The 25,845-nt window shown below is 35.2% G+C and overlaps 1 protein-coding gene across 14 annotated transcripts in view; it reads left to right on the forward strand.

Moving 5' to 3' along the window:
- The window catches only part of pb (homeobox proposcipedia), a 223,800-nt gene that overhangs the window by 92,787 nt on the left and 105,168 nt on the right, over positions 1 to 25,845 (forward strand). For all 14 annotated transcript variants that reach the window (XM_073959231.1, XM_073959225.1, XM_073959230.1 and 11 more), the window contains one exon: positions 25,739 to 25,753. In XM_073959231.1, the coding sequence (XP_073815332.1) occupies positions 25,739 to 25,753 (15 nt within the window). The remainder of the gene's footprint in view (positions 1 to 25,738; positions 25,754 to 25,845) is intronic.

A 25,845-nucleotide genomic window follows, 5' to 3' on the forward strand; every position in this document is an offset into this window, starting at 1 on the left:
TTTCTAAAATTAATAAATTATATTATGCGTTAATATTTAAAATTTAAAAGTAACGTTGGGATGTAATAAACTTGGCTACACCTTTGTTTGCATGTAAATATTAATCATATGGTGTTTACATTTACCCAAACATGTATTACTAAGTTTATTAATTTTCTGAAGCAAATTTTAAATTGAGTGGAGTGGGAACAAAATTGTATAAAAGTGTATATCGATATTTTTTGCTTTATGAGTAGTAAAAAGTGAGTACTTCAAATATATAAAGGTCCCAGCTGCAGAGGTTTGCAGACGAATGTGTCACTTCTCTTTTTCAGCGACCACCTCACTGAGAGGATACCCCCGTTTTTAACAAATCGTTTTGCGGTGTTGGCTATAGCCCGAAAACGAATGAACCGATCATCATATTTTTTGTGGGCTTATTAAGTACCTAATAGTCTTGCTTTAAAACGAGAGAATTTTTAAAAATATCAATTTTTAAAAAAATTGTGAACAGCGAAAATCAAAATTCGATTTTATATAAAAAATTTACGGTTTTTGACCACTAATCGGTCAAAAAAATTTTTAAAGGAAATTTCTCATATATAAAGACATGAGCTTGATATATTCAATATGCTCACAAACAATATGAAGACTAAACACCAAATTTCAGTCATATCGGGTGGATATTGAGGCCACAACACTCAAAATACCGAAAATGAGGAGGCACGGTTCTATGGGGGCTATAGGAAGACGAGGACCTATACCGACATATTTCTGGTGGAAGGTTATAAGTCCCCCAACGGAGACTTAATACCAATTTTCAGCCATTTCGGTGTGATAATCAGGCTAAAACCTCCAAAATACCGAAAATCGGGAGGTACCGTCCTATGGGGGCTATATGAAGGCGTGGACCTATGCTGACAAATTTCATGGTGAAGGTATAATGCCCCCTACGAAGACTAAATACCAAATTTCAGCAATTTCGGTGTAATAATGAGGCTAAAATCTTCAAAATACCGATAATCGGGAGGTACCGTTATATGGGAGCTATATCAAAACGTGGACCTAAGCCCACTATTCTCTGTTGGAATGTTTGATACCTCTGCCGAAGACTAACCACAAAATTTGAATATTTTCGGTTGGTCATTGTGTCTTAAACATTAAAAATACCGAAAATCGGGAGGTACGGGGGCTATATCAAAACGTGGACCGACCAACCCAAATTTTTGTCCTGAAGATTGTAAGTCAATAATAGGTACGTGTACCAAAATTGATGCACCTACGACAACTCCTTCTATTTTTGGCCACAGTTAATATGAACTCGCGACATAGTGAGACGTGGACCAAATGGGCAACGGTTAAATCCTAAATATTACAAAGGCGCAACACAATGGTCTGGAATTTTTTTTTCGGGGCAAGGGACTGGACCATTTCATAAAGTACATGGAATTACGGATCTTTTCAAGTATCGTAGCGTATTAAAAGGCGTAATGTTGCTTTATGCTGAAGAAGAGGTGCCACTTAGATGGACATTCCAGGAAGATAACGAGCCAAAACATGTATCGAAGGTGGTTAAGGAGTGTTTCCAAAACAATTTGACAGAAGTTCTCCATTGGCCTGCTCTTACTTACTTACGTAGTTGGCCCATTACAGAACATTTGTTCCATAGACCGAACTAAGAAAAAATCTCCATTCCTCTCTGTTTTTCGCTTGACTTTTTGGAATACCGCGCCTTTTCATTTCTTCATCCACTTGTATGCTCCATCGAAGCTTAGGCCTGCCGATTCTGCGTGCACCGCCATGTGGCATGTATTCATACGCCTTTTTAGCGGGTTCATCATCGCTCATTCTCATGATATGGCCTAGCCAACGCAATCTTTGCATCTCGATACGTTTAACTATATTCATGTCTTTGTATAGCTTATATAGCTCGTGGTTCATACGACGTCGATATTCACCGTCAACGCAAATCGGCCCGTAGATCTTTCGAAGAATTTTCCTCTCAAACACACCAAGCACTGCCTTATCTGCTTGCGCAAGTACCCATGCTTCGGAGCCATACATTAGCACGGGTAGTATCAGCGTTTTGTATAGTGTTATTTTTGTTTGACGAGATGTGGCTTTGTTTTTAAATTGCTTACTTAGACCATAGTAGCATCTGTTGGCCAATACAATTCTTCTTCTTATTTCACAACTGATGTTGTTTGTTGTGTTTATGGCAGTGTCGAGGTAGACGAAGTCTTTAACTACCTCAATATTGTAGGTACCAACTTCCACAGTTGGTCCGAGCTCTATGGACGCTTTGCGCGTCGACACCATCAATTTGGTCTTTTCGCCGTTTACCGCCAGACCCACTTTCGCAGATTCTGCTTCGATCTTTCTAAAGGTATCAGTTACTTCCTTTACTGATCGTCCCATGATGTCTATGTCATCAGCATAGGCAAGTAACATGTGGCTTTTGGTGTGAATTGTGCTATTTCTTTTGACATTTGCATCTCGTATTACCTTTTCCAGCAAAATGTTGAATAGGTCACACGAAAGGCTGTCTCCTTGTCTGAAACCTCTTTTGGTACAAAATTCTTCGGAGAGGTTCTTTCCAATTTTAACTGAGGACCTAGTATCAGTTAAAGTCATCTTACAAAGCCGGATGAGCTTTGCGGGGATACCAAATTCCGACATTGCGTGGAATACCTTTGATCGGAGGGGACTGTCGAATGCTGCTTTATAATCGACAAAAAGGTGAAATGTGTTGATCTGCATCTCTTGGGTCTTCTCTAGGATTTGCCGCAGGGTAAATATCTGGTCAATGGTGGACTTGCCAGGTCTAAAGCCACATTGGTATGGTCCAATTATTTCGTCGACCATTGGCTTTAGTCGTTCGCACAATATCCTTGATACTATCTTATAGGCAATAGGGAGAAGACTTATGCCCCTATTGTTGGAGCATACAGTCTTATCTCCTTTCTTGTGGACGGGACATAGGATGCTCAGGTTCCAATCTTCGGGTACGCGTTCTTCCTGCCAGATGGTGCTAACTAGCTGATGCATACACCTTATCAGCGCGTCGCCTCCGGTTTTAAACAGCTCGGCTGGTAAGCCATCGGCTCCTGCTGCTTTGTTATTCTTCAGCCGGTTGATTGCTGTTTTTACCTCATCTTGGCCGGGCGGTATACATTCTATACCATCTTCTGGGATTGGATCTGTGGTAACATCGTCTTCGCTACTATTGGATACCAGCAGATTGGAGAAATGTTCCTTCCATATCCTGAGCACGCTATCTGTATCTGTTACCAGATTACCTTGCTGGTCTCTAAAGGAGGATGTGCCTGTACCAAAGCCATCTGTTTGATGTTTCACTCTTTGGTAGAATTTTCGGACTTCATTCTGGCTCCTGTACATCTCGATTTGTTCACACTCCCGCTTTTCCATTTCTCTCTTTTTCTTGCGGAAAACACGTTTCTCTTCTCTCCTTTTCTCCCGATATCTCTCTCGTGCGCTACGCGTTGCTACTGATTGTAAAGTAGCTCTATATGCCGCATTTTTCTCTTCGGTAGCAGCACGACACTCCTGGTCATACCATGAATTCCTTTGTGGAGGTCCTTGTGGCCTGCTAATCTCCTGATTTTAGCTCTCGATTGGGACAAAACTAAAGAAAATGTACGTGTACCCGCAAAAGTAGCATGGAACCATTTCCTCCTCAAATCTATATAAATAAAAATCAAATGTCGTTCGTTGGTTATGGCATCAGTTGTGAACGACTGGACCGATTTGGATATATATCTATATATATATATATTATTTTTTTTTAATGTTCGTCATAACCCAACTTAGTTTTTTATGCAAAGAAAATTTGACCACGCCCATTTTTTTCAATTTATAATTTTTCTACAAAAACTACTGAACTGATTTTCCTGGAATTGTCAGGAGATGTGCAGCGATGGCCCCCGGTGAAAATAGGCTACATATTTTGTTGAATTTCGGAAGGGCGGGGTACATCCCCTGCACCCCATTTCTTTAAAAATGCTATATTTACAATAATTACGAATGTATGTACCATCTACAAAACTACTGAACCAATTTTTTTTTAAATTGTCAGGTTGTGCACTGGGATAGCCCCCATACCATACCATGGGGGCGCGGTACCTCTCCTATGCGATATTTAAAAAACGCTATATTTGCAAATATTGCGAATGTATCGCAATTTTAAGAAAATGTTTAGGAATGTCCCGTGGTCCTAAATGCCCATTATTTATATTCGAATTTCCGGGGCTTATTGTTTTATGATCGCTATATTTGCTAAACTTATGAGTGCATCGGCTTGCAAATTAATTTTCGAGACAACGGTTGTTGCGCCTCCGACCATCAGCCGTGGAAAACTAAAACATATAAGTCTCAATAAGCGGGGGAATTCGACTTAACCATTTTTTAACTTTTATAATTAGATCGCTTTAGTAAAAAAATTGGGGCGATAATAAATCCTAAACAGCATCAATGGGCGAAAAAAATCGACAAAGTCCGTATGAGAATAGAAAGGTTACAGACAAAATCTGTAGATACATTTAAAATCCTCCTTGGTATGACAATTGACCGAAGAAATAAGGTAGAAAATACCATTTTTGATTTGTCGAGCATAAAGTCCATAAAAAATTTTAATTAAAACTCATTACGACGGGCCAGCAACGCGGACCGGGGTCTGCTAGTAACAAATAATTTTATATTCTCTATAAATACGAGATATGCGTGTGTCACTCAGAATTAAGGATACTCAACGAAATATTGATTTCACTATTTGTTTTGTTCCTTAAATTGGGGGTGCTTTAGTTTTGTCCACTTATATTTGCGACTTAAAATGTTTTTTGAATTTTAACTTTTTTCTATTAAATTCAGAATTCCTTAGTTAAATTAATTAGAATTAATTAAATTAATTAGAATTCCTTAGGTTTGTGTATAATAATATATAAATAAATAAAAAAAGAAAAATGCATAAAAATAACAACCGTGTTTTCTTAAAAAATTATCATTTAAAAACAATGTATTGAGGAGGTGCTTTAGTTTTGGCCGATATAGAGCCTGCGACTAATATTCGATGTGTTACAAATGGAATCCCAAATTCAATTATACCCTCAATATTATGGTGGAGGATATAAAGATGACGTTTGAAAATAACTGGTCGAAAAAAATCATTATTGCGAAAATTTCTATTATTCTAACATATGTAGGTCTTCGGTCAGGATTTAAGACTTTTAGGGAGGTAAAAGGTCGGTATTTAAGAAATTCACATTTGGACAGTCACGAAAAAGTGGCTACTCGTATCTAATTCTTTTCGTTGAATAAAAAATGATTTTTATAATTAATTGTGTTCACGAGTTTGGTAGCTCCATCAGTCCCAAATTAACTTTGTAAATATTATCTTGCATTAAAGCAAATCAACGTCAATTAAAAACAAAAAATATATTATTTTCATTTAAAGTTCAATGAAAACAATAACAATTTCTGACATTCAATTGTTTGCAGGCAAATAAAAATATTCATTAAACGTTATTGAAATGCTGGCGTCAGATGGTATTTTTATTTTTATGAGAAGCGAAATCAATTTTATTTTAATAATTTCATAAAATTATTTCATCATTCATGCAGCATCAAACAACTAAACATTCATTGAACAATATTTTCAATGCTTGACAAGGGGGAGGGGAGGTAGGAAAACTTTGCAAATTTGCATTGAAAAGTGATTTGTCAACGCATTAAAGACAGGCGGACTGGCAGGCAACAGCAGCAGCCACATCAGCAAGTAGTGAATGCTGCCAACAAAAGGCTGCCTTGCCTGCTTTACAAGCCATACTTTACTCAAGTGTTAAAGAGTATGGTGGTGGATGGTGTTGTTGCAAAAAATAGCCCAGGAAGCAACATGCGTCAGGAAATAATGTCATTCCTGCATGTGTTGGTGTTTTACTGGCGCTTGTCTTTCACTTTCAGTATTATTCAAAATTGAATATTTTTTTATAGATTGCAGTTTCTTCTTATCATCCTCTAAACTAAACTCGTTCAACTTGAAAATATTTTCATTTCCAAAAAGTGACAAAAAAAGCATCTGTAGGCAGGAAAAAATATGCCACTGCGTTCTTTTACAGTGCCCCAGCAACAACAACCGCTGTGGTTAATGTCTTTTGAATGCAAATTCAATTTTATCGCACTTTTGTTTTTAATAAGAAATGTGTTTTTTTTCTGGAATGAAATATTTGAAGTTGCATGCCAACCATCCAGCAAGTCAGCTTAGCTATTATTTTGTTTAGCATGGAGTGGTTTAGCGTAGTTTATTTTTTGTTTGTTTTGTGGGGTTAACTTGAGTATATTTCTAAGGTGTTTTTTTGTTTCAGAGCAAGTGCCAGGATAAAAAACTTATTTAAAGAAACATTATTGAGGATTATGGAAACTTTTCTTTGTCATTTTTATTTATTTTTTAACTTTGTCTACGAAAGATATTTTTAGAGGGAAAGTGAATTTTGGGTATTAACTTTTAGAAAATTTAATGTTGTAATACTTTTTTAAAAGAATACTAGTTTATTTAACACTACCCCTTAAAACCGACAATGAAATCTGAGGAGAATTTGAAGAATATTTAAAACTATCCGACCCGGTCCGCGTTGCTGGTCCGTCGTTTTGGTTTTTAATGAAAACTTTATATACACCTGCTTAAAACCTATAGATCCACTTCGGTTATGTACTTTACAATTCCAAAATAGTTTTTTCTACCTCATTTCTTCGGGTCCATTGTCAAACAGAGTTTTTCATTGGGGATTTTAAATATATCAACAGATTCTATCTGTAATTTTTCAATTCTCTAACGGAATTTTTCGGATTTTTCTGAACAATGATGCTGTTTACGATAGATAACCGTCCAGGTTCCCTATATTTATCCTAACGTGAACTATGTATGAAAGTTAAAAAATGATAAAATTGAATTCTTTCGCATATTGAGGCAGTGCTGATGGATCGGGGGCACAACCGCCGTTGTCTGGAAAATTCATTTGCAAGATGATGTGTTAATATGTGTTAATTATGAAACTAGGTTCAGTACTTTTGGAAGTAGAGTGGGCGTGATATAACATATTTAAAAAAGGGTCCTAGACACAACCCCATTGTCTCCCAAAATTAATTTTCAAAAGTTTTGCATACATAGTGTTTAAAAAAAAGATGTAGGGAAGGTATCCCACTTTCTGCGAAGTTCATAAAAATATACATTACCACTGCAAACCTTGAACATTTTCTGCAAATTTCATGACAAACGGTTCAGTAGTTCCACATTAAAAAGGGCGTGGTCGGGTCCTTAGGCCCCAAAGAAGTGCCTAGATTTTGAACCACCATATTTTGCAAATTATTTTTCAAACCGATACATTCGTAATTTTTTTAAAAAAACGAGCAAAGGGGTGGTACCCCTTCCCAACGAAATTCAACAAAATATTTAGCTATTTTCACCTGGGGGCCATACCTGTTCATTTGCAGATGTAGCTTATTTAGAAAAGTGGGCGAGGTAATTTTTTCTTTCCCTAAAAAAGTAAGTTGGACTATGACGAACATTTAAAAAAATTAGTTTTAATTAGGTTGCCGATCATACATCCAAAACGCTCATCAATAACAGCATGATCAATTTGATTTCTTGTTTTCTGGTCTGGAAACAGCCAGGTGCCCTTATTGATATCGAGATGCTTAAATCTGGTACGGCTAACTACCATGTTTTTGCCTTTAGGAAGTCTATTTCATTGTCAGACACGTTGCTCTTGAAGCAACTTTAAATGGAAGGTGCTTACACCTGGAAAGTTTTTGCGGATTCTGAAACTACAATGTTCATAGAAGAGAAAAAATCGAAAAACAAAAAAAAAAAAATTCGCCGGAGCGCTTTTTAAATAAATCGCTATTCAAGTTGACCTTTTTAGGGGTATTTTAGATTTTCACGATTTTGCTTGGAAACGGCAAGTCCTAAAGAAAATGTTGTAGCTATGAAAATTCTTACAAGATTGGCCTTTATAACAATTTTGTAGGTTTTACCGTTATTGAGATATAGAAGTTCAAATTGGGACTATGCATTGGCTGTATCGCTACCTTACACTGTGCGACAACAAAAAATGACGAGGAAAATCGAGTAGATTATGAAAGTAGAGCTAAAAATATGAGACACGCGTATCGGCATTTTAAAAGTTTACGTCGGAAAGTAACCAAAATAGGCGGGGCAAGTTCCGCCCATTTTTAATTTTTTCGAAATATTCGAGTTAAGATATCTTTGAATCCTTGCATTTTAGGCATATAGTGTCTTTAGCAACTTTACAGAGGAGTATGTGGGCAATATTTTTGTTAAAAATTTTAACACTCATGCGGTTCATCAAAGGGGCCTTTTTTGTCCTTTTTTCAAAAAACCTTCATAAACTCCTTAAAAATGTGATTGTATCAAATCCAAATATTCTACAAAATGGTCAAGTGAAAATATAGGTGTCATATGGGCTCTCAATGGGGCTCCAAAAAACTACAATGATGGGACTAACTCCTACTTTGGTGGCATTTACGGAATTAACACTAGCATTTGACATAAATAGCTGTATCATGAATGACCGTAACGAAGCCAGTTACGATATAGCCATTTATGTCAATTTCTAAGTTTATTCCGTAAATGCCACCAAAGTAGGAGTTAGTCCCATCATTGTAGTTTTTGGAGCCCCATTGAGAGCCCATATGACACCTATATTTTCACTTGACCATAGCCGTAGACCTTTAATTTATTTTCAGTTACGATATAAGCAACCAACGGTTTATCCAAACTACGGAATTTAAGTTGAAAGTTCTAAAAATACGCAATTTGGGCAGGTCCAATGTGTATTTTTTTATATTCCAAATATATATGCACCACAAATATTTCAAAAGCATTATGAATGGAACGTACAACATCTTCTGTATGAATTCACAACGAAATATCATCAATATGATATTTACAGTATCCAATCACAACGACAATTTGTATGAAAATTGGGAAATATGGTCCTAAAACATATATATATAAAACAAGTGCTGCTAAGAATGTTATATGCTATGGTTACAGATTTCTTTTATTCAGAGGCCCATAATGAAATTTCATTTGGAACATTTCTTTCTTTAACAATATTCCCAAAAAGTAACGGATTTTGCTAGATTTTGATCCAGTATGGAATTATGTAAAATGAACAGTCCAAAATAAAAACATATAATTTCATCCTAATATATATAAATTTGTAATCTAATTTTTTAAGGAAATAGTATAGATAGATATATAGTTTATTTTGAAACTCATGGTGAAATTTTGTGTAGAATTTTTCATCCTTTGGCACTTTTCACCTATAACCAAGTTTCATATTGCTTCCATGTATCAACTCGAAAAAGAAGGAAACATTTTTCATCAAAAAAATTGGGAAATATTTTCATGTTTTTTCAGCAAAATTGATACTCACATTTTCATGCTATGAAATGTAAATAGACATTTCATTTCTTTGGTGACCCATAGTGAAATTTGACGTAGAATATTTTTGTCTCTGACATCATCTCTCTAAAATTATGTTTTGTGGGACAATTTTGAATAAACTCAGATGAAGTCCGACTTTAACCCTAAAACGTGTTTTTCATTTTTCGAGATTCCTGGCGATTAGACAAGAGTTACAGACTTGGTGTATTCTGAGACCTATAGTGAAATTTTATGGCGAACAATTTTGTAGGATATTTGGATTTGATACAATCACATTTTTAAGGAGTTTTTGAAGGTTTTTTGAAAAAAGGACAAAAAAGACCCCTTTGATGAACCGAATGAGGGTTAAAATTTTAACAAAAATATTGCCCACATACTCCTCTGTAAAGTTGTTAAAGACACTATATACCTAAAATGCAAGGATTCAAAGATATCTTAACTTGAATATTTCGAAAAAATTAAAAATGGGCGGAACTTGCCCCGCCTAGTTTGGTTACTTTCCGACGTAAACTTTTACAACGCCGATACAAGTGTCTCATATTTTTAGCTCTACTTTCATAATCTACACGATTTTTCCCATCATTTTGAAAAAAATTGAATTTTGTTGCACAGTGTTATAAAACAATGTCAATGCCTTGTCCAAATTTGAACTTCTATATCTCAATAACGGTAAAACCTACGAAATTATTATAAAGGCCAATCTTGTAGAGAATTTTCATAGCTACAACATTTTCTGTAGAGCCGTTTCGATAAGTCTTGCGGTTTCCAAGCAAAATCGTGAAAATTTAAAGTACCCCTTAAAAGGTCAACTTGAATTGCGATTTATTTAAAAAGCGCTCCGGCAATTTTTTTTGTTTTTTTTTCTCATCTATGAACATTGTAGTTTCAGAATCTGCAAAAACTTCCCAGGTGTAAGCCTCTTCCGTTTAAAGTTGCTTCAAGAGCACCGTGCAGATGTTTCACACTTGAGGACTGTGTTTTCCGACTGTTGGTCCAAAGACGGTCTGGACAGATGTGGAGCGAGGCTGCACTCAGGGGCCTATCTGTGGTCCATTTATTTGGAACATCATGATGATCCACTTTCAAGATCTATGCGTATGCTGATGACCTCCTTATCATGATCGAAGGTGAGACTCGGGTCGAACTGGAACGTCGTGCTGAGGAGGCCATGGGTATCGTGGGGGTCACTCCAGACCAGTGCCGAACAACAATTCACACACACGACCCGCAAAAAAGAGCGTACAAGAGAGAGCAAATATTTTGATTTGTATTTGTGTTGTAGCTTGCATGCATACAATCTTACTAACACACTGTCATGAGTTGCCAATGTTTTGAATACATTCACATTTTTGGCTTCCCTCATCATGGTCGGCACTGCTCCAGACCCGAGTGGGTGTTGAGGTGCCTTAGGAGAAGACTGAGCTAATGCTGCTAAAAGGCAGATTAGCGCACAGTCGACCTCCCCACGTGCGAATTGGTGACCACGGCATACGATACGTCAAGCAAGTCAGGTACCTTGGAATAACTATGGCCGAGAGGATGAACTACTGCCGCACTTTGATCGTTTGAAGGACAAGTTGACTGCTATTGCAGGTATGGTCAGAAGGGTCTTGCGGACCGACTGGGGTTTGAGCAGGCGATCCCTACGCACCATATATGGTGGACTTTCTGTTGCCGGTGCAACATATGGTGCACCTGTATGGTGTGCCGCAGCCGAGTCTGTTGTTGGACGTAGGAAGCTCTTGTCGGGTCAACGTGTGGTCATGTTAGTATGTCTGACAGTGTGTCCCACTGTGAGGTTGGCTTCAATCATTGTTTGTGTTGTGTAGTCCGTTGCCGCGCGGTTCCTGTGGGCCCTTTGTGCAGTCCGTGAGGACTGAATGTTAATTGTTTGTGGTCCTGTGTTGTTTGTTTTTTTCCGCTGGTTGAATTGGAGGAGATCACCAGTACGGGGCTGGAGTCCTACTGGTAGTGGTCATTGGTCACGAAGCCTGACCGGAGGCTATATTCTGGTACCGCGGGTGCCAGGTGCCCCCAGATCCTTGGATCTGGCCTGGCAGCTGGTGTTGGCGCCCTTGTGGGAGCATCGAGGTGGCTGTGGTTAAGACCCAAATCGCGGGGAGAGCTTCGGCTCGAGTGTGGAGTTGCACTTCAACCGGGTGCCTGACCCAAAGAAATGTAGGAGTTTAGGCTCCGCTCCTAACCAAGGGGACGATCACGTTCAAATGCGTGTGAGCGAATTGGTACTCGTACTTTTTGTGCGGGGGCGTTGGTAGACGCATGGTATTCACCCGGTGTTAGGAGCACTGTGGGGTAGGCCGCATGGTAGGTACCCACATAAAACACCACGACGTATGTATGTTGGTCCAAAGATATTCCCCTTTCCAATTACATAGAACAATTTGTAATGTCATTGGCAGGTCAATGGTCATATCTTTCTTCTTTGGTCTGTTCGTCCTTGTCCGGTTAGAGCCATTGCTTGGTATATTACTTCCAAATCTCGACCGATTTCTGTACAATGTTGCAAAATTATTTATATACCGAATTCCGTCACATATTCGAAAATTTCGTCAATATATGTACATATAGCTAATTTACTCAAAGAGTGACATAAATCAAAACATACGTTTTCTGAGTTATCAATTTCTGTTTTTTCTACGACTTCTAATTTATATTGTGTCAAATTTTCGTGCTCATATCTCCTAAACTGAACGAGTTGGAGCTAGTTTACTAGAGTTTGGCATAATTCAACAAAAAAGTTTATTGAGTTTATAAAGCACTAAAACAATTCAAACCATGCTTGATGTTGCACAGAAATTAGCACTGGCTACTTGTTAACAAAATATGGTCCAAGTGGTTATTCTATTTTTTGTGTAATAATCTTTTTAAGTTGGGAAGTCAAATTTCAATCGCCAACTAAAAACGGGTTTTTCTCAAAACTAGATTTTTGAGATGTATCACTCTTTGAGTAAATGAGCAATATATCTAAACATTAACCTCTCGGGCAGATAGGCGGAACGAGGATAAAAACAAATAAAAACTGTTTCCGTCATTTAAAGGGCATATTCCATCCATCCCGATTCTATACTTAGCCCGATTGTGGCCGATTCCAAACGTTGCACAGAGGGGAAACATAGGCCTAAAGTTGCTCAAAACTCAAAATATGAAAATCGTTTTTTATGAAAAAAATGTTGATAAACGGCAACCAGACTCTTTTCTACATTTGCTATAACCATCCTCGACTTTGTAAGATTAACCAATCCAATGCAGCAGTCGATTGAACTCAGCCATACTGAAAACAAAAAGTAAATTTTCGAAAACTAAGAAATTAGGTGAACATTAAAATGACATTATTTTCGCGAAAATTTAAATTTTTCAAGATTTATTGTTTTTGTACAGTCTCCGAACAAGATTAGCATTTAAAATTTTCAGATTGATTTTACATCTTTTCTCTTTAATAATGGTGATACATATCCTCTTTGCGAACATTTTTTATGATAATTTTTAAGATTACTACAATTTCAATAGTGAAAAAGTCTATTTCCCCGTCGTTTCCCGACCATAGTTTCTTCTAATGTTTTATGCGCTTGATTTTCAAATATCAGATTCAATCTTAAAAAATTGCGCATGTTTGCGCCATTCCGTAAAAATCTAATTTTTCTTATCTAAAATAGGAAATATTTTTTTATGGAATTGCAAGGTTTACTCACACTAAATTTTGTTCCGCCTTATAACCGGGGCTCTTATTTATCTGACTAAACCAACACCTATCAAATATGTTTGCTTTATTCAGAAACATTCGCGGCTTTTCTCATGTGAATTGAGAAAAATTTAATTTAAGTAAGTTTCAAAAAATAAAATTTAGAATGAAATGTATGTATGTATATGGCGAAAAACAAAAATGTTTTACAATCGATGAATCCGAGTTTCACCCATTCAGAATTCGCGGAATGTTAGCATATTCTATATAGTATGATAAACATTCTTTAAAATGAAGTGTTTTAGGAGGGATCCCATAATATCGACCATTAAAATTAATTTACGTGGAAGCTGTGTTGGCATCAATGTAGAAAAATAGGTAAAAATGGGTTGAAGCCAACAAGTTTTTTTATGCTCCATTCCGATTTCTGGCTTAACCTTACATTTTATAGACATACGCCCAAAGAAAGACTCAAAGAATACTTCATGGGCAATATGATACTAGTGTATCATTTTTCGATATATCCGCTACATCCACCTAAAATTGATGCTGACATTTTGAAGCCGGAATTTCGGGGTTTTTTGAATTTTTTTAATAATCCGGACGCGCAACAAGATAATATTCCAAACTCATAATAGGATTATAAAACTCGTGATTTTACGTCGTTTATGGCTTATCTCATGAGTGTGCTCCTTACAGCATCCTAGTAATTGGAGTCTAAAGTCCAATATTTGATGTGTGATTTTTTTTTAAAAAACCTATTTTTAGCGTTTAAAATTTACAAGTGTCATTCAATTTCCTTTGTACCCCGCGTGAATTTAGTTTTTTTACGCGACGGATCTAATGAGCCCATCCGCGATCGAATCCATCCACTAAAACCTCGGATATAGATACCCTGAAAAGAGGAAAATCAGCAAAAATTTATTTTGACAAATCCGCGTACCAAACCGCGATTTTTTTAAATTTTTTTACGTAAATGGAATCCTTTATACGCGATTACAATATTTGCGAAAACGCGTGTCATAAATTACAGAGATTCGCGAGTAATATAGGATTTTTACCAAAAATAGAAAGTGGAGGCACATCCGCGGTTCTTGAAGAATCTGATTGAAATATGTGTAGATAAACATATTTTTGATGGGTGCTACTGAAACCGGATGCGCATCAAAATCGTATGCAAATTGCGCGATTTTTACCCACTTTAATGTTTTTGCATTGTGTGATGCAACTGGCGGCACACTTTGACCGCAGAGTGAAACATCGAAATATGCATAAATATTGAAAGAGATTGATTCGCTGTATCCAAAAACGGATGCGCATCAACTGATTTTAACTTATTCGCAAATAATGGGCTTTTTAATTTACACATTTTTTGAATGATTGTAATTTCAATATTACTCTTAATTTCCTATCCTTATAAGTTATCACAGTAAGCAAATAAGCTTTCACGATGGTAAACCATATTTCTTGATGAAGTTTTAGTAGTACACATTAATTATTGTATGGGATTTTAGCGAAATAGTTGGAGAACTCCTAAATATTTTTTTTTAATTTTTCGAATCAAACCAAAAAATATATTTGCAACAATATTTTTCAACAATAAGTTTTTCTCTTTTGTTGTTGCTATAATATGCAATTTATGTACCCAATCTCTATAAATTTGGTATCATATTTTTATACGCATTGTCTAGATTCCGCATATATTTTTTCATTTATTTTTAAGTGTTTGTACGGACTCTGGGACAGGATAATTTGGATTTTCTTAAAATTTTTTGTACTATTTGTTGATTTTCCGCGAAAATAATAATAGATTTAATAACTATTTAAACATCTACGAATAGATATGGAATGCTGTTAACAATTTATGCATAAATTTTCCAATAACAACAAATAAGATATTTTTAAATATTTTTTCTTTATATGAGAATAAAAACCGCCATAACTTTTGCGCGCATCGTCAAATTTTGTGAACGCGAACAGATTTGAAACCAGAATTTTTTTCTTAACCTCTATGCCAAAAATTGTAGATGTGCTCGCAAAAAAAAATTTTAATTTTTTTCAAATGGAATTGCAAAGGATTTTTGTTTTTCGCCATATATACATCTGTACCGATTTGTTTGAAAATTGGCTCAATGTTTTTTAGGCTAGTTCAGGTTGCATGTGTCAAATTTCAGTGATTTTGGTAAATTTTTTTCTCATATCAGATGCGAATATATATGGAAGCTGCATCCAAATCTGGACCGATTTAAATTATTTTCTATAGGATTAATCCTTGTACAGAAGATATGCTTTGTGCAAAATTTTACATCAATCCGACTGTAAATGAGCTTTCTAGGGCTTTTGATCAACTTTTAACACACATTTCCCCTCTGTGCGTTGTGTCTAAGATATGATATGAATTCTAACAAAATGATAAAGTGAATCTGGAAAACATCATAAAGGTTACTATTTTCAGTAAAAACGGTTTTTAGCCTCAAGACTAAATAATTTAGAGACTCTAACAATATACCATTAAAGCTTATTTACAAATACGTATTGTACATCTCATACCTCAGCAAGATTTCCCATTGTCTTAGAAATGTAAAATAAATATCAAAATCATGCTGATGAAAATGTAACAATTGTCTGGTCATTGGATTATCAACAAATCATGGAATAGTCTTAAGCAAAAATAAAACGGCATTCCATACAGAAAAAAGGTATTTGTCATTGTGAGAATGGATCCCATAATGATAAGCAATAATCGGCTAGCTGGACAGGAAACAAAAACAAAGCAAAACCTACGTTGGCAAATAACTTTATCTTCAAATTTAGTTTTCAATTAAATGTTGACTGACGTTGCGAATACAAAAGTCATGGCATTCATGTTAAGGTACAACTTTGCAAGCCATATCTCAGCGCAAAATTCTTTCTAATTTCTTATTTCACCTTTTTTCTTCTTCTTCTTCTTCTTTTGCCTTTATCCAAACGAAGCCATGCAAAATTTAGTTTCCTTTTGTAAATTTTTCTTACTTTTTTAATTTGAAAAATATCATGAAACTCCCCCGAGTTGAATGTAATTTTTCGACATTGTTTTGAGTGACAGGTAGGTGTGGACACTTCTATCATTCATTCGTTTGGACATTGGGCAAACACCCACCTAACCACCTCTCTTGGTGTATGGAGATATCGAAAGAGCGTGGTTTGTTGCCTATGGTTTTTTAACATTTGCCACCCTTCATGGCTCACTCCTTGTTGTGTTGTGGTGTCGTCTCTACACCCAGTGACCAATTCGTTTAGTCCCGTTTGGCATTTATTTTTTGTTGCTGTTGTTGTTATTTTTATCAGGGTTCAAATGCATACAATTTGTCGATTGGAGGTTATGCCCCCTAAAGCATGAAAGGTAAAAGTTACATGTTGGTTGACGACGACAAACCCAACAACACCAAATGTGAAGAAAAACCAAAAACAACAAAAATATATTTTCTTATGCGCAGGTTTCCCTTTGACTTCGCTGTCCATTCACAATACAACCAGCATGAAATCCTTTGCCTCGAGTGAGTATGGTGGGTATTCTCTGACAAATCCAATGAACAGAAAAAGGGGGACACCAAAACACCGAATGAAAACCGAAGCAAATGTGAAACCAAGCTTTCACATGCCACCAGTAGTACAACACAGAGAGTAGTAGTTGGCGCCTTTTTTCTTTTCTATGGTCTTGTTTACCCATTCCAAATTGGCTGCAACATTACACAGTTTGAGTCATGTTATGCCTTTTGTTGGAACATTTGTCACTTCCCTTCGAAATGTATGAATGACCATGGCAAATTGTTCATGTCAAAGTTGCAATTAGATTTTAGAATTTTCTATTCGAATAGTTCAGGAGTGCGAAATAAACTTATATACATATAGATGTATGTAAAAATTAAAACATAGCACTGGGCTATGAAATTCCTGTTAGGACCCCTATTATACATATGTATGTTGCAGAGGATCGATCACTAGAAAAGGTCTTTGTGCCCATTGAGTTGAATGGAGTAATTTTAAATGTATCTTTAAAGCAGCGTCGCCCAAGAGAATACCGTCAAACTGAAGCAAGTGTTTATGTATAGGTGAAAAAAAACAACATCCACATGATGTTTATCATTGGTTTTTTCTCACGTACACTAATGAGAGAGAATAGCAAATGCAACAGAACAACTCAGTGGGCGCCGGCAGTATACAGATGAGCGACCCTGCTTTAAAGACTCCGGTATACCAACATTTATGGAATTTGAATTACACTGTGTGTCATTTTTTGAGTCATGGTTTATTAACCACCCAGCAAAATTTGAAGGAAGGTGTTCTATGCGATGACGTGATTTCATTGCATCTTATGCATTGGTTGGAAGGAAGTCGTAAAGATCCGATCATTTCATTATCATTTGAACCCATGAAAGATCTGATGTTTTCATCAGCATTTGAACCCATGCAAAGGAAGTCGTGAAAGATCCCATATTTTCATCAGCATTGAACCCATTCCATAGATCCAATAGAGATGAATTTTGTGTTTTTATTTATACACATTTTTCTAAATATATAATATTAACTATTTACAATAGGCTTGATTTAGTCGGAGACTCGAAATCACAACCAAAGGTTGCTGAAAATGGCATGCCAAATCATTGGTGGAAATGACATGCCAAAGCATTGGTGAAAATGGCATGTGAAAGCATTGGGGTAAATGACATGCTTTGGATCCAAAAATGAATAGCATCTTTTCAATTCATCGATTCAGATGCCAAAAAGATGGGATGCCAGATCACTTTCACCCATGATTGAATGGCATCTTTGGCATCGAACATTTTGTTGGGCATATTCTGACACCACAGTGTGATAGAAGACCAAAAATATGAAGACACGTGTCCCAGCGTTTTTTCCTATCAATTCAACTTCCGCGGTTATGGGCCCCAAAGACCTGAAGTCAAAAGGCATCATTTTGTCAGGCACATATCTTCTAAACCTCTAAGAATTTTGGTTTACTCGTGGAAGAAAAGCTATAGCTCTCATCCTTAAGAATAATAATCGCGAACACATAAAAACTATTCAATTTCCATTATAATTTTTCTTAAATTTTAATCTATAGATATCAAAGCGATCAACGTTGAAACAAACAACCAACTAGATAAACGTTCCTTATATCTCAGTAAATAAATTTCTAGAATATATGAACTCTGTAGAAATGGTTCTGGCAAAATAGCAAAACAAATGGGATTTTCATCTTCTCTTCTCGGTTTCCTAAACCGTCGGCTTTGCCGACAGAGATATACCCTCAGCTTGTGTATATTGAAACAATTTTTTCCCAAAATACGTATGTATTTAGGGGGTTTAAAAAATTTTGGGCGTTTGAACTGACAAAAATGTTTATTAGGATTAAAGATCAAAAGTTTTACGGAGCAAATACTAAAAGGAATGGATTGACATTGACCGTTATGGAAGTGGATCTCCAGCCACAACATATGGTACCATAGGGGGTTTTTACATTCTTCGGGTTGTTTGCTCAAGAAGTATGGACTTGCCCCTAAAAAAACTTTTACCATTGTAATTGAGGCAGCGAATGCAAGTTGCTTCAACAAATATCAAAGTGATTCGATATCAGGTCTTAAAGTGAACTTATCCGAAATTTTGTGTGGGAGGTACCGGATGGAGTGGACAAATACAGTCCATATTTGAACCTGATCTATATCTGGTAGATATATTAGGATGTGTAAAGTATAGACCAATTCGGCCACTCCCTTCAAGAGTTACCGTACGAACAATTTTTCCGAACATTTTTTAACTTTTGTGGGGGAGGTACCTGAAGGAGTGGACAGATATGACTTATCTGTAAACTTAAACTATGTTTGGACAAAATATTACTAAGGACAAATTTTGGATCGAATCGGCAGATCCGTTCGAGAGTTATTTTGGCTCCAACCACCTCACACGGTGTCATAGGGTTTTTTTTTTGCAACTTTCAGCCTATTTTCTCAGGAAGTATGGACTTGCCCCTGATGAAACTTGTACCGTCGTATCGAGGGCAGTGAATACAAGTTGCTAAAACAAAAATCAAGCGATTCGAGAGATGGCCCTAAACTGAACTTTTCCGAATTCCGATTAAGTCCATATTGAAACCTTATTTAAGTCTGGTACACATTTCAGGATGGGCAAAGTATGGACCAAATCGGTTACTCCCTTTAAGAGTTATGGTGCGCACAAATTTTCCGAACATTTTCGAACTTTTGTGGGGGAGGCACCGGAAGGAGTGGACCGATATAGCCCATCTTCGAACTTAAACTAAGTTCGGGTAAAATATTACGAAAGCCAAAATTTGAACCGAATCGGTTTATCCGTTCGAGAGTTATCGTGCGCTCCAGCCAGACAGACAGACGGACGGACATTGCTCAATCGACTCCAAATTGTCTGAAACACATTTCGTACAAACATACTTGGGGTCTAAAACCATTATTTCGATGAGGCACATTTTGCCCGTATGAAAGTGTATATACCCTCGTTAACATAAATGCTGAGGGTATAAAAATAGCCAAAAACTTTTGAAAATATTCGATTTTTATACTTTTTTCTCCTATTCTGGTCCACAGATACCGAGCAGCCAAATATTAAGGATACAGTCACCGCATTCTGGTCCACAGATATCGAGCAGCCAAATATTAAGGATACAGTCACAGCATTTTAATTTTACCGATATTTATCGGTAACTCGAAAAATGAGTTACAGAATTCCACTACAGGTCTGGAAATAACAAACTTGTTATTTATTATTTTATTATTTTATTATTTACGGACATGGACAGGAAATAATGATTTAAAATAATCGAATTTTGAGCATGGAGAACCGTTCCTAGAATCTTTATATGTTGTAGAAAGTTGTTTACTGAAATCTTAGGTACATTTTTGTAGTTGACTGTATCCTTAATTTTTGGGCGGCTCGGTATGTATAAAAATCGAATTTTTTCAAAAGTTTTTGGCTATTTTCACATTTAAGAATTTCAGTTGCGAATTATCAATACTTATTCCAAAAGCAGTACATGTTTACATAGAGCGATGACTTTTTTAATTGTCTATCAAAAAATGTATCCTGTTGAAAGAATGAATGGTTTTTGGAATTACATATTTTTAAATCATATAAATTCAAAACTGTAAAAAGTGCCAAGTCTTATAACTTTCACGAAAAGATACATCACCTTTGAATAAAATGATAATTGTTAATTTATTGAAGTAATTTTTCGACATTATCAAGGTAAAAGAAGGGAGCTTTTACCAACTGCACATTGAGAGCAAAGCCTCATTGGTTACTCTAGTGGCAAACCTGATGGTTGCAATACCATTTACTCATCCAAGGTGGACAAAGGAGGCGACTGTGTTCACGCTTATTAGTTCAAGGGTAGCTGATTGTTCCGAAAGTAGCACGGAGTACAGATAGCCCTTGGGAGGGTGACATTGCAGCAATAACGGCCAAAAGGAAGCATGACTCAGAGGGCACTACAAAGTCCTTTGTTATAATCTCAAAGCTGTCTTCCCACAAAGCAGCAACGCTGTGCCTCCAGCTTCCCGCTGAGTGCATTGAAATCCCAATTCTATGTCAGTTAGGAATCCCCAGGGAAGATGCCGGCGTGAATGAGTACTTGGTATGCACACTTTATCTGAAGAAGTGGAGCATGCACTCTGACGAAAACCCACCTTGAGAGTTTTGAATACACTGGATCTGTCAGGACACAACCTAACTAGGGTTTTTGTAGTCTGAATATGTACTTTCAAAATATGCATACTAGAAGTTGTTTGCATTTTCAGTGTTGCATTGTGATATCAGACCGTGGTCAACAAGAATGACCGAATGGTCACGAATGTGTTAGATGGGTTGAAGCTATGCGGATCAACTGTCATGATTGTTGCATATAAAATAATAGTGAATACCAGACAGGCGTTGTATTTTGACTGCAGTAAATGTTCGCGTTCTTCGTATCGTGGAAGATGAGCTTTGAAGGTCTACTAAATCATCAAACATATATTGTGCAGAATTTGATGAACAATTATGATTAATTGAGAGCAACCTTCACAAATGGTAAAACTACTTCCAGGAGCAACTTTCTTTGGACTTGGCTCATCTTCGAATACCCACACTTTCCATTGTTGTTTTGCGAATGATTCAACCATTCCACGTTTTGGCCGATAAAAAAGGCACTTGTTTGGACCGATGTGTGAGAACTCACATTGTCATGGTCCACAATAATTCGTCTTATCTAGTTCATTTTACGAATTTCTCCAAAGACTTCAGGCAAACAAATTGTGGTATACCACTCAGATTTGTCCGTCCTACGGTGCTCAAGCGGAATAGTCGCTACAAGGCCAGTTTTGCCAAAGAAACAGACGAACATTTGGCCCTGCTGTCTTGAAAAAATGTTTTTCGCGATTATTGAGGTAAGAAAAATTCTAGTGTCCGGACTACCAGGTGTGCGGATTAAGAAGTGTCCGAAATTTCGAGACTGTACTTTACTTTTTATAACAATAAAGGAAATTAAGTAAGCTTTCGATATCTCACTTTAAATTGTATAACTACTCTGAACCTATTACACCTTTAACAAATTGTTCAAACTCCCCTAACCTTGAGATAACACACATGACTGCGTACATAATTCAATCTAATTTTTTTGGCAAACACGATTCGCTAAAGAACTGCTAGACAACACAAAACACTTCATAAAACTTATAAAATCAAGTGCCAGACAAGTGATGACTGCTCATAATAAATGTCTGGATTATCATACAAACATACGCTCGCACACACACACATAGCGTTTCCTCTTTCTATTGGCCTTAAAAATAATGTTTGCCCTCTTCATATAGTTCATATTTCCGGCTGTTGTTTTTATGGTTGGTCTTTAGTTTGCCAACTTATTACAGTTTTTTGCGAAACCCAGCGTAAACTTTATTTCTTAATTTCTTGTTTCTTTTGCCATGGAGGAAAGTAATGTGAACTGAAGTGACAACGGAAGTCTCCAGTTGACCAATACATATGTTGATGGTATTAACTTTTGGTCAACCATTTTGAAAGAAAGAATGAAATAGATGAAAACTTTGGCTAGAGTTTCTTGTTTTATGTAGTTTGTTGTTTGGTCTGAGGACACAACAAAACTCTCAGGGTTAATAATTGCACTTTCAAAGACTTGAATTTTATCGCAAGAAACCAAGAAAGAAGAACTAGAGGTTGAGAATTTTTTACAGTAATTTGTTTAAAGTTGAACTTTATTTTTATCTATGCGCATTTTTCCCCACTTCCATGGGAAAAAGGAGTAGAAGAAGAAGGAGAATTGAAAAAAAGTGTATTTTGCATATCTCTAACACAATTTCAAGAATTTATGGGTGTTTTCCAAACCAAAGGCACACACACACACTTCAGCCAAAGTCAATGAGTAATGCAAGCAGCATGCCGCTTGCGTTTGGTTTGCAAGTTATACCTCTTATATCCGTTAAGGATGCTGGCGCTTGAAATGACAGGAAACTTAAATAACATGAGCCGTTTGCCATGGCTTCCGCTTTCGAAGTTTTCCCACTTTTTAAAGGTAAAAAAATGTGTTGTGGTGGCGGCTTCCAGTGGAGGAGATTTCAGTATAAAGGGGAGTGAAGATTGTTGGTATATACATTTTGTTGTCTTTGTAATCGAATTCTTTAAAGGTGTGTTCGCCTTTTTATGCATTGGAAAACATGACTACGACTAGAAGGAGGATAACATTCAACTGCTTGTTTGCTTTGTTATTTATGCAATTTATTAGTGTTCCATTCCAAACCGGTTTTGTGAAAATTGAAGTATACTCGTATTCCCAGACTTGCTAGTGTGGATTTTATGAAAAACATTCACAGCAATAAACGTGAATTTTTAAAGAATATTTTATAAAGAAAATTCGCAGCAATAAACGTGAATTTTTAAAGAATATTTTCTAAAAAATCGCAGCAATAAACGTGGATTTTTAAAAAAAAATATTTTATAAAGAAAATTCGCAGCAATAAACGTGGATTTTTAAATAATATTTTATAAAAAGAATTCGCAGCAGTAAACATGGATTTTTAAAGAATATTTTACAAAGAAAATTCGCAGTTAAAAATGGATTTTTAAAGAATATTTTATAAAGAAAATTCGCAGCAAAAAACATGGATTTTTAAGGAATATTTTTTAAAGAATATTCGCAGAAATAAACGTGGATTTGTAAAGAATATTTTGTAAAGAAAATTCGAAGCATTAAACGTGGATTTTTAAAGAATATTCGCAGCAATAAACGTGGATTTTTAAATAATATTTTATAAAGAAAATTCACAGCAATCAACGTGGATTTTTAAAGAATATTTTATAAAGAAAATTCGCAGCAATAAACGTGGATTTTTAAAGAATATTTTATAAAGAAAATTCGCAGCAATAAACGTGGATTTTTAAAGAATATTTTATAAAGAAAATTCGCAGCAATAAAAGTGGATTTTTAAAGAAAATTCGCAGCAATAAACGTGGATTTTTAAATAATATTTTATAAAAAAATTCACAGCAATAAACGTGGATTTTTAAATAATATTTTATAAAGAAAATTCACAGCAATAAACGTGGATTTTTAAAGAATATTTTATAAAGAAAATTCGCAGCAATAAAAGTGGATTTTTAAATAATATTTTATAAAGAAAATTCACAGCAATAAACGTGGATTTTTAAATAATATTTTATAAAGAAAATTCACAGCAATAAACGTGGATTTTTAAATAATATTTTATAAAGAAAATTCGCAGCAATAAAAGTGGATTTTTAAATAATATTTTATAAAGAAAATTCACAGCAATAAACGTGGATTTTTAAATAATATTTTATAAAAAAATTCACAGCAATAAACGTGGATTTTTAAATAATATTTTATAAAGAAAATTCACAGCAATAAACGTGGATTTTTAAAGAATATTTTATAAAGAAAATTCGCAGCAATAAAAGTGGATTTTTAAATAATATTTTATAAAGAAAATTCACAGCAATAAACGTGGATTTTTAAATAATATTTTATAAAGAAAATTCACAGCAATAAACGTGGATTTTTAAATAATATTTTATAAAGAAAATTCACAGCAATAAACGTGGATTTTTATAGAATATTTTATAAAGAAAATTCGCAGCAATAAAAGTGGATTTTTAAAGAAAATTCGCAGCAATAAACGTGGATTTTTAAATAATATTTTATAAAAAAATTCACAGCAATAAACGTGGATTTTTAAATAATATTTTATAAAGAAAATTCACAGCAATAAACGTGGATTTTTAAAGAATATTTTATAAAGAAAATTCGCAGCAATAAAAGTGGATTTTTAAAGAATATTTTATAAAGAAAATTCACAGCAATAAACGTGGATTTTTAAATAATATTTTATAAAAAAATTCACAGCAATAAACGTGGATTTTTAAATAATATTTTATAAAGAAAATTCACAGCAATAAACGTGGATTTTTAAAGAATATTTTATAAAGAAAATTCGCAGCAATAAAAGTGGATTTTTAAAGAATATTTTATAAAGAAAATTCACAGCAATAAACGTGGATTTTTAAAGAATATTTTATAAAGAAAATTCACAGCAATAAACGTGGATTTTTACAAAATATTTTATAAAGAAAATTCGCAGCAACAAACGTGGATTTTTACAAAATATTTTATAAAGAAAATTCGCAGCAACAAACGTGGATTTTTACAAAATATTTTATAAAGAAAATTCGCAGCAATAAACGTGGATTTTTAAACAATATTTCATAATGAAAATTCGCAGCAGAGAAAAAAATTTCGATAGATAATATAGCAGAGAACCTCTGAAGGTTTAAAGGCCTCTCCAAACCGTTTAACACGTGCTCTTGTTGACATCCTATAGAACCTTATCCAAACGAATGTTAAAACTAGTTCAACAAGGGGAGGATAGTGTCTACTTGCGTTCCAAACTTTACCAAGATACGGCATGAATTTCGCCATGCTAAGGTCAACAGACCCGTTACAATGTGAACTGCGTGATACATTTTTATCCTAATCGTTTTCTTTTTTTCTTTATAAAGTCTGCAACCTCCGTTCTGTCCAATTTTCCATATCTTCCGCCATAACATAAATCGCTAGACATTTCCAAAAAGAAACAAAAAATCACACGAAACCATTCATAAGCTATTTTTATGGTCTCTTAACATGTCAACAGACACTCACACAAATTATGTATCAAAAAGTCGTTTTGTAATAAAGTCACGAAGAATTTATAGATTTCACCAACACTTCTTTAGAACTCCTCCATGCTGTTTTACATGCCTTTAAATGTGGAACATCCACTTTAGTCTAATATTTAAATAAAATTCCTGCCAAAGGACATTCACACCGGTAAATCGTAAAAAATACGAAGACGTTGTCTATTGCTCTTTTTTGTGTTAACAACGTTATTTTATTGGTTATTTAAGCATGGAAAATTTATGGTATTTATTGTAATAGCTTTAAAATGAAGACATTTATTTGATTAAAAAAACAAGTGTTGAACAAATAATTTAATGTCATTTTTTTCTCTTTTCAGCTGATAATGCCATAAGTAAGTAAAATATTTTTTTTTGTTAAAATATAACTAATTGGCAAAAAAGTTTATATAAAAGAAATAATGCATTCATTTGATGTGGCAGAGAA

Source organism: Musca autumnalis, unplaced genomic scaffold (assembly GCF_047663935.1).
Source record: "Musca autumnalis isolate F117 unplaced genomic scaffold, ASM4766393v1 scaffold_1, whole genome shotgun sequence".
NCBI lineage: Eukaryota > Metazoa > Arthropoda > Insecta > Diptera > Muscidae > Musca > Musca autumnalis.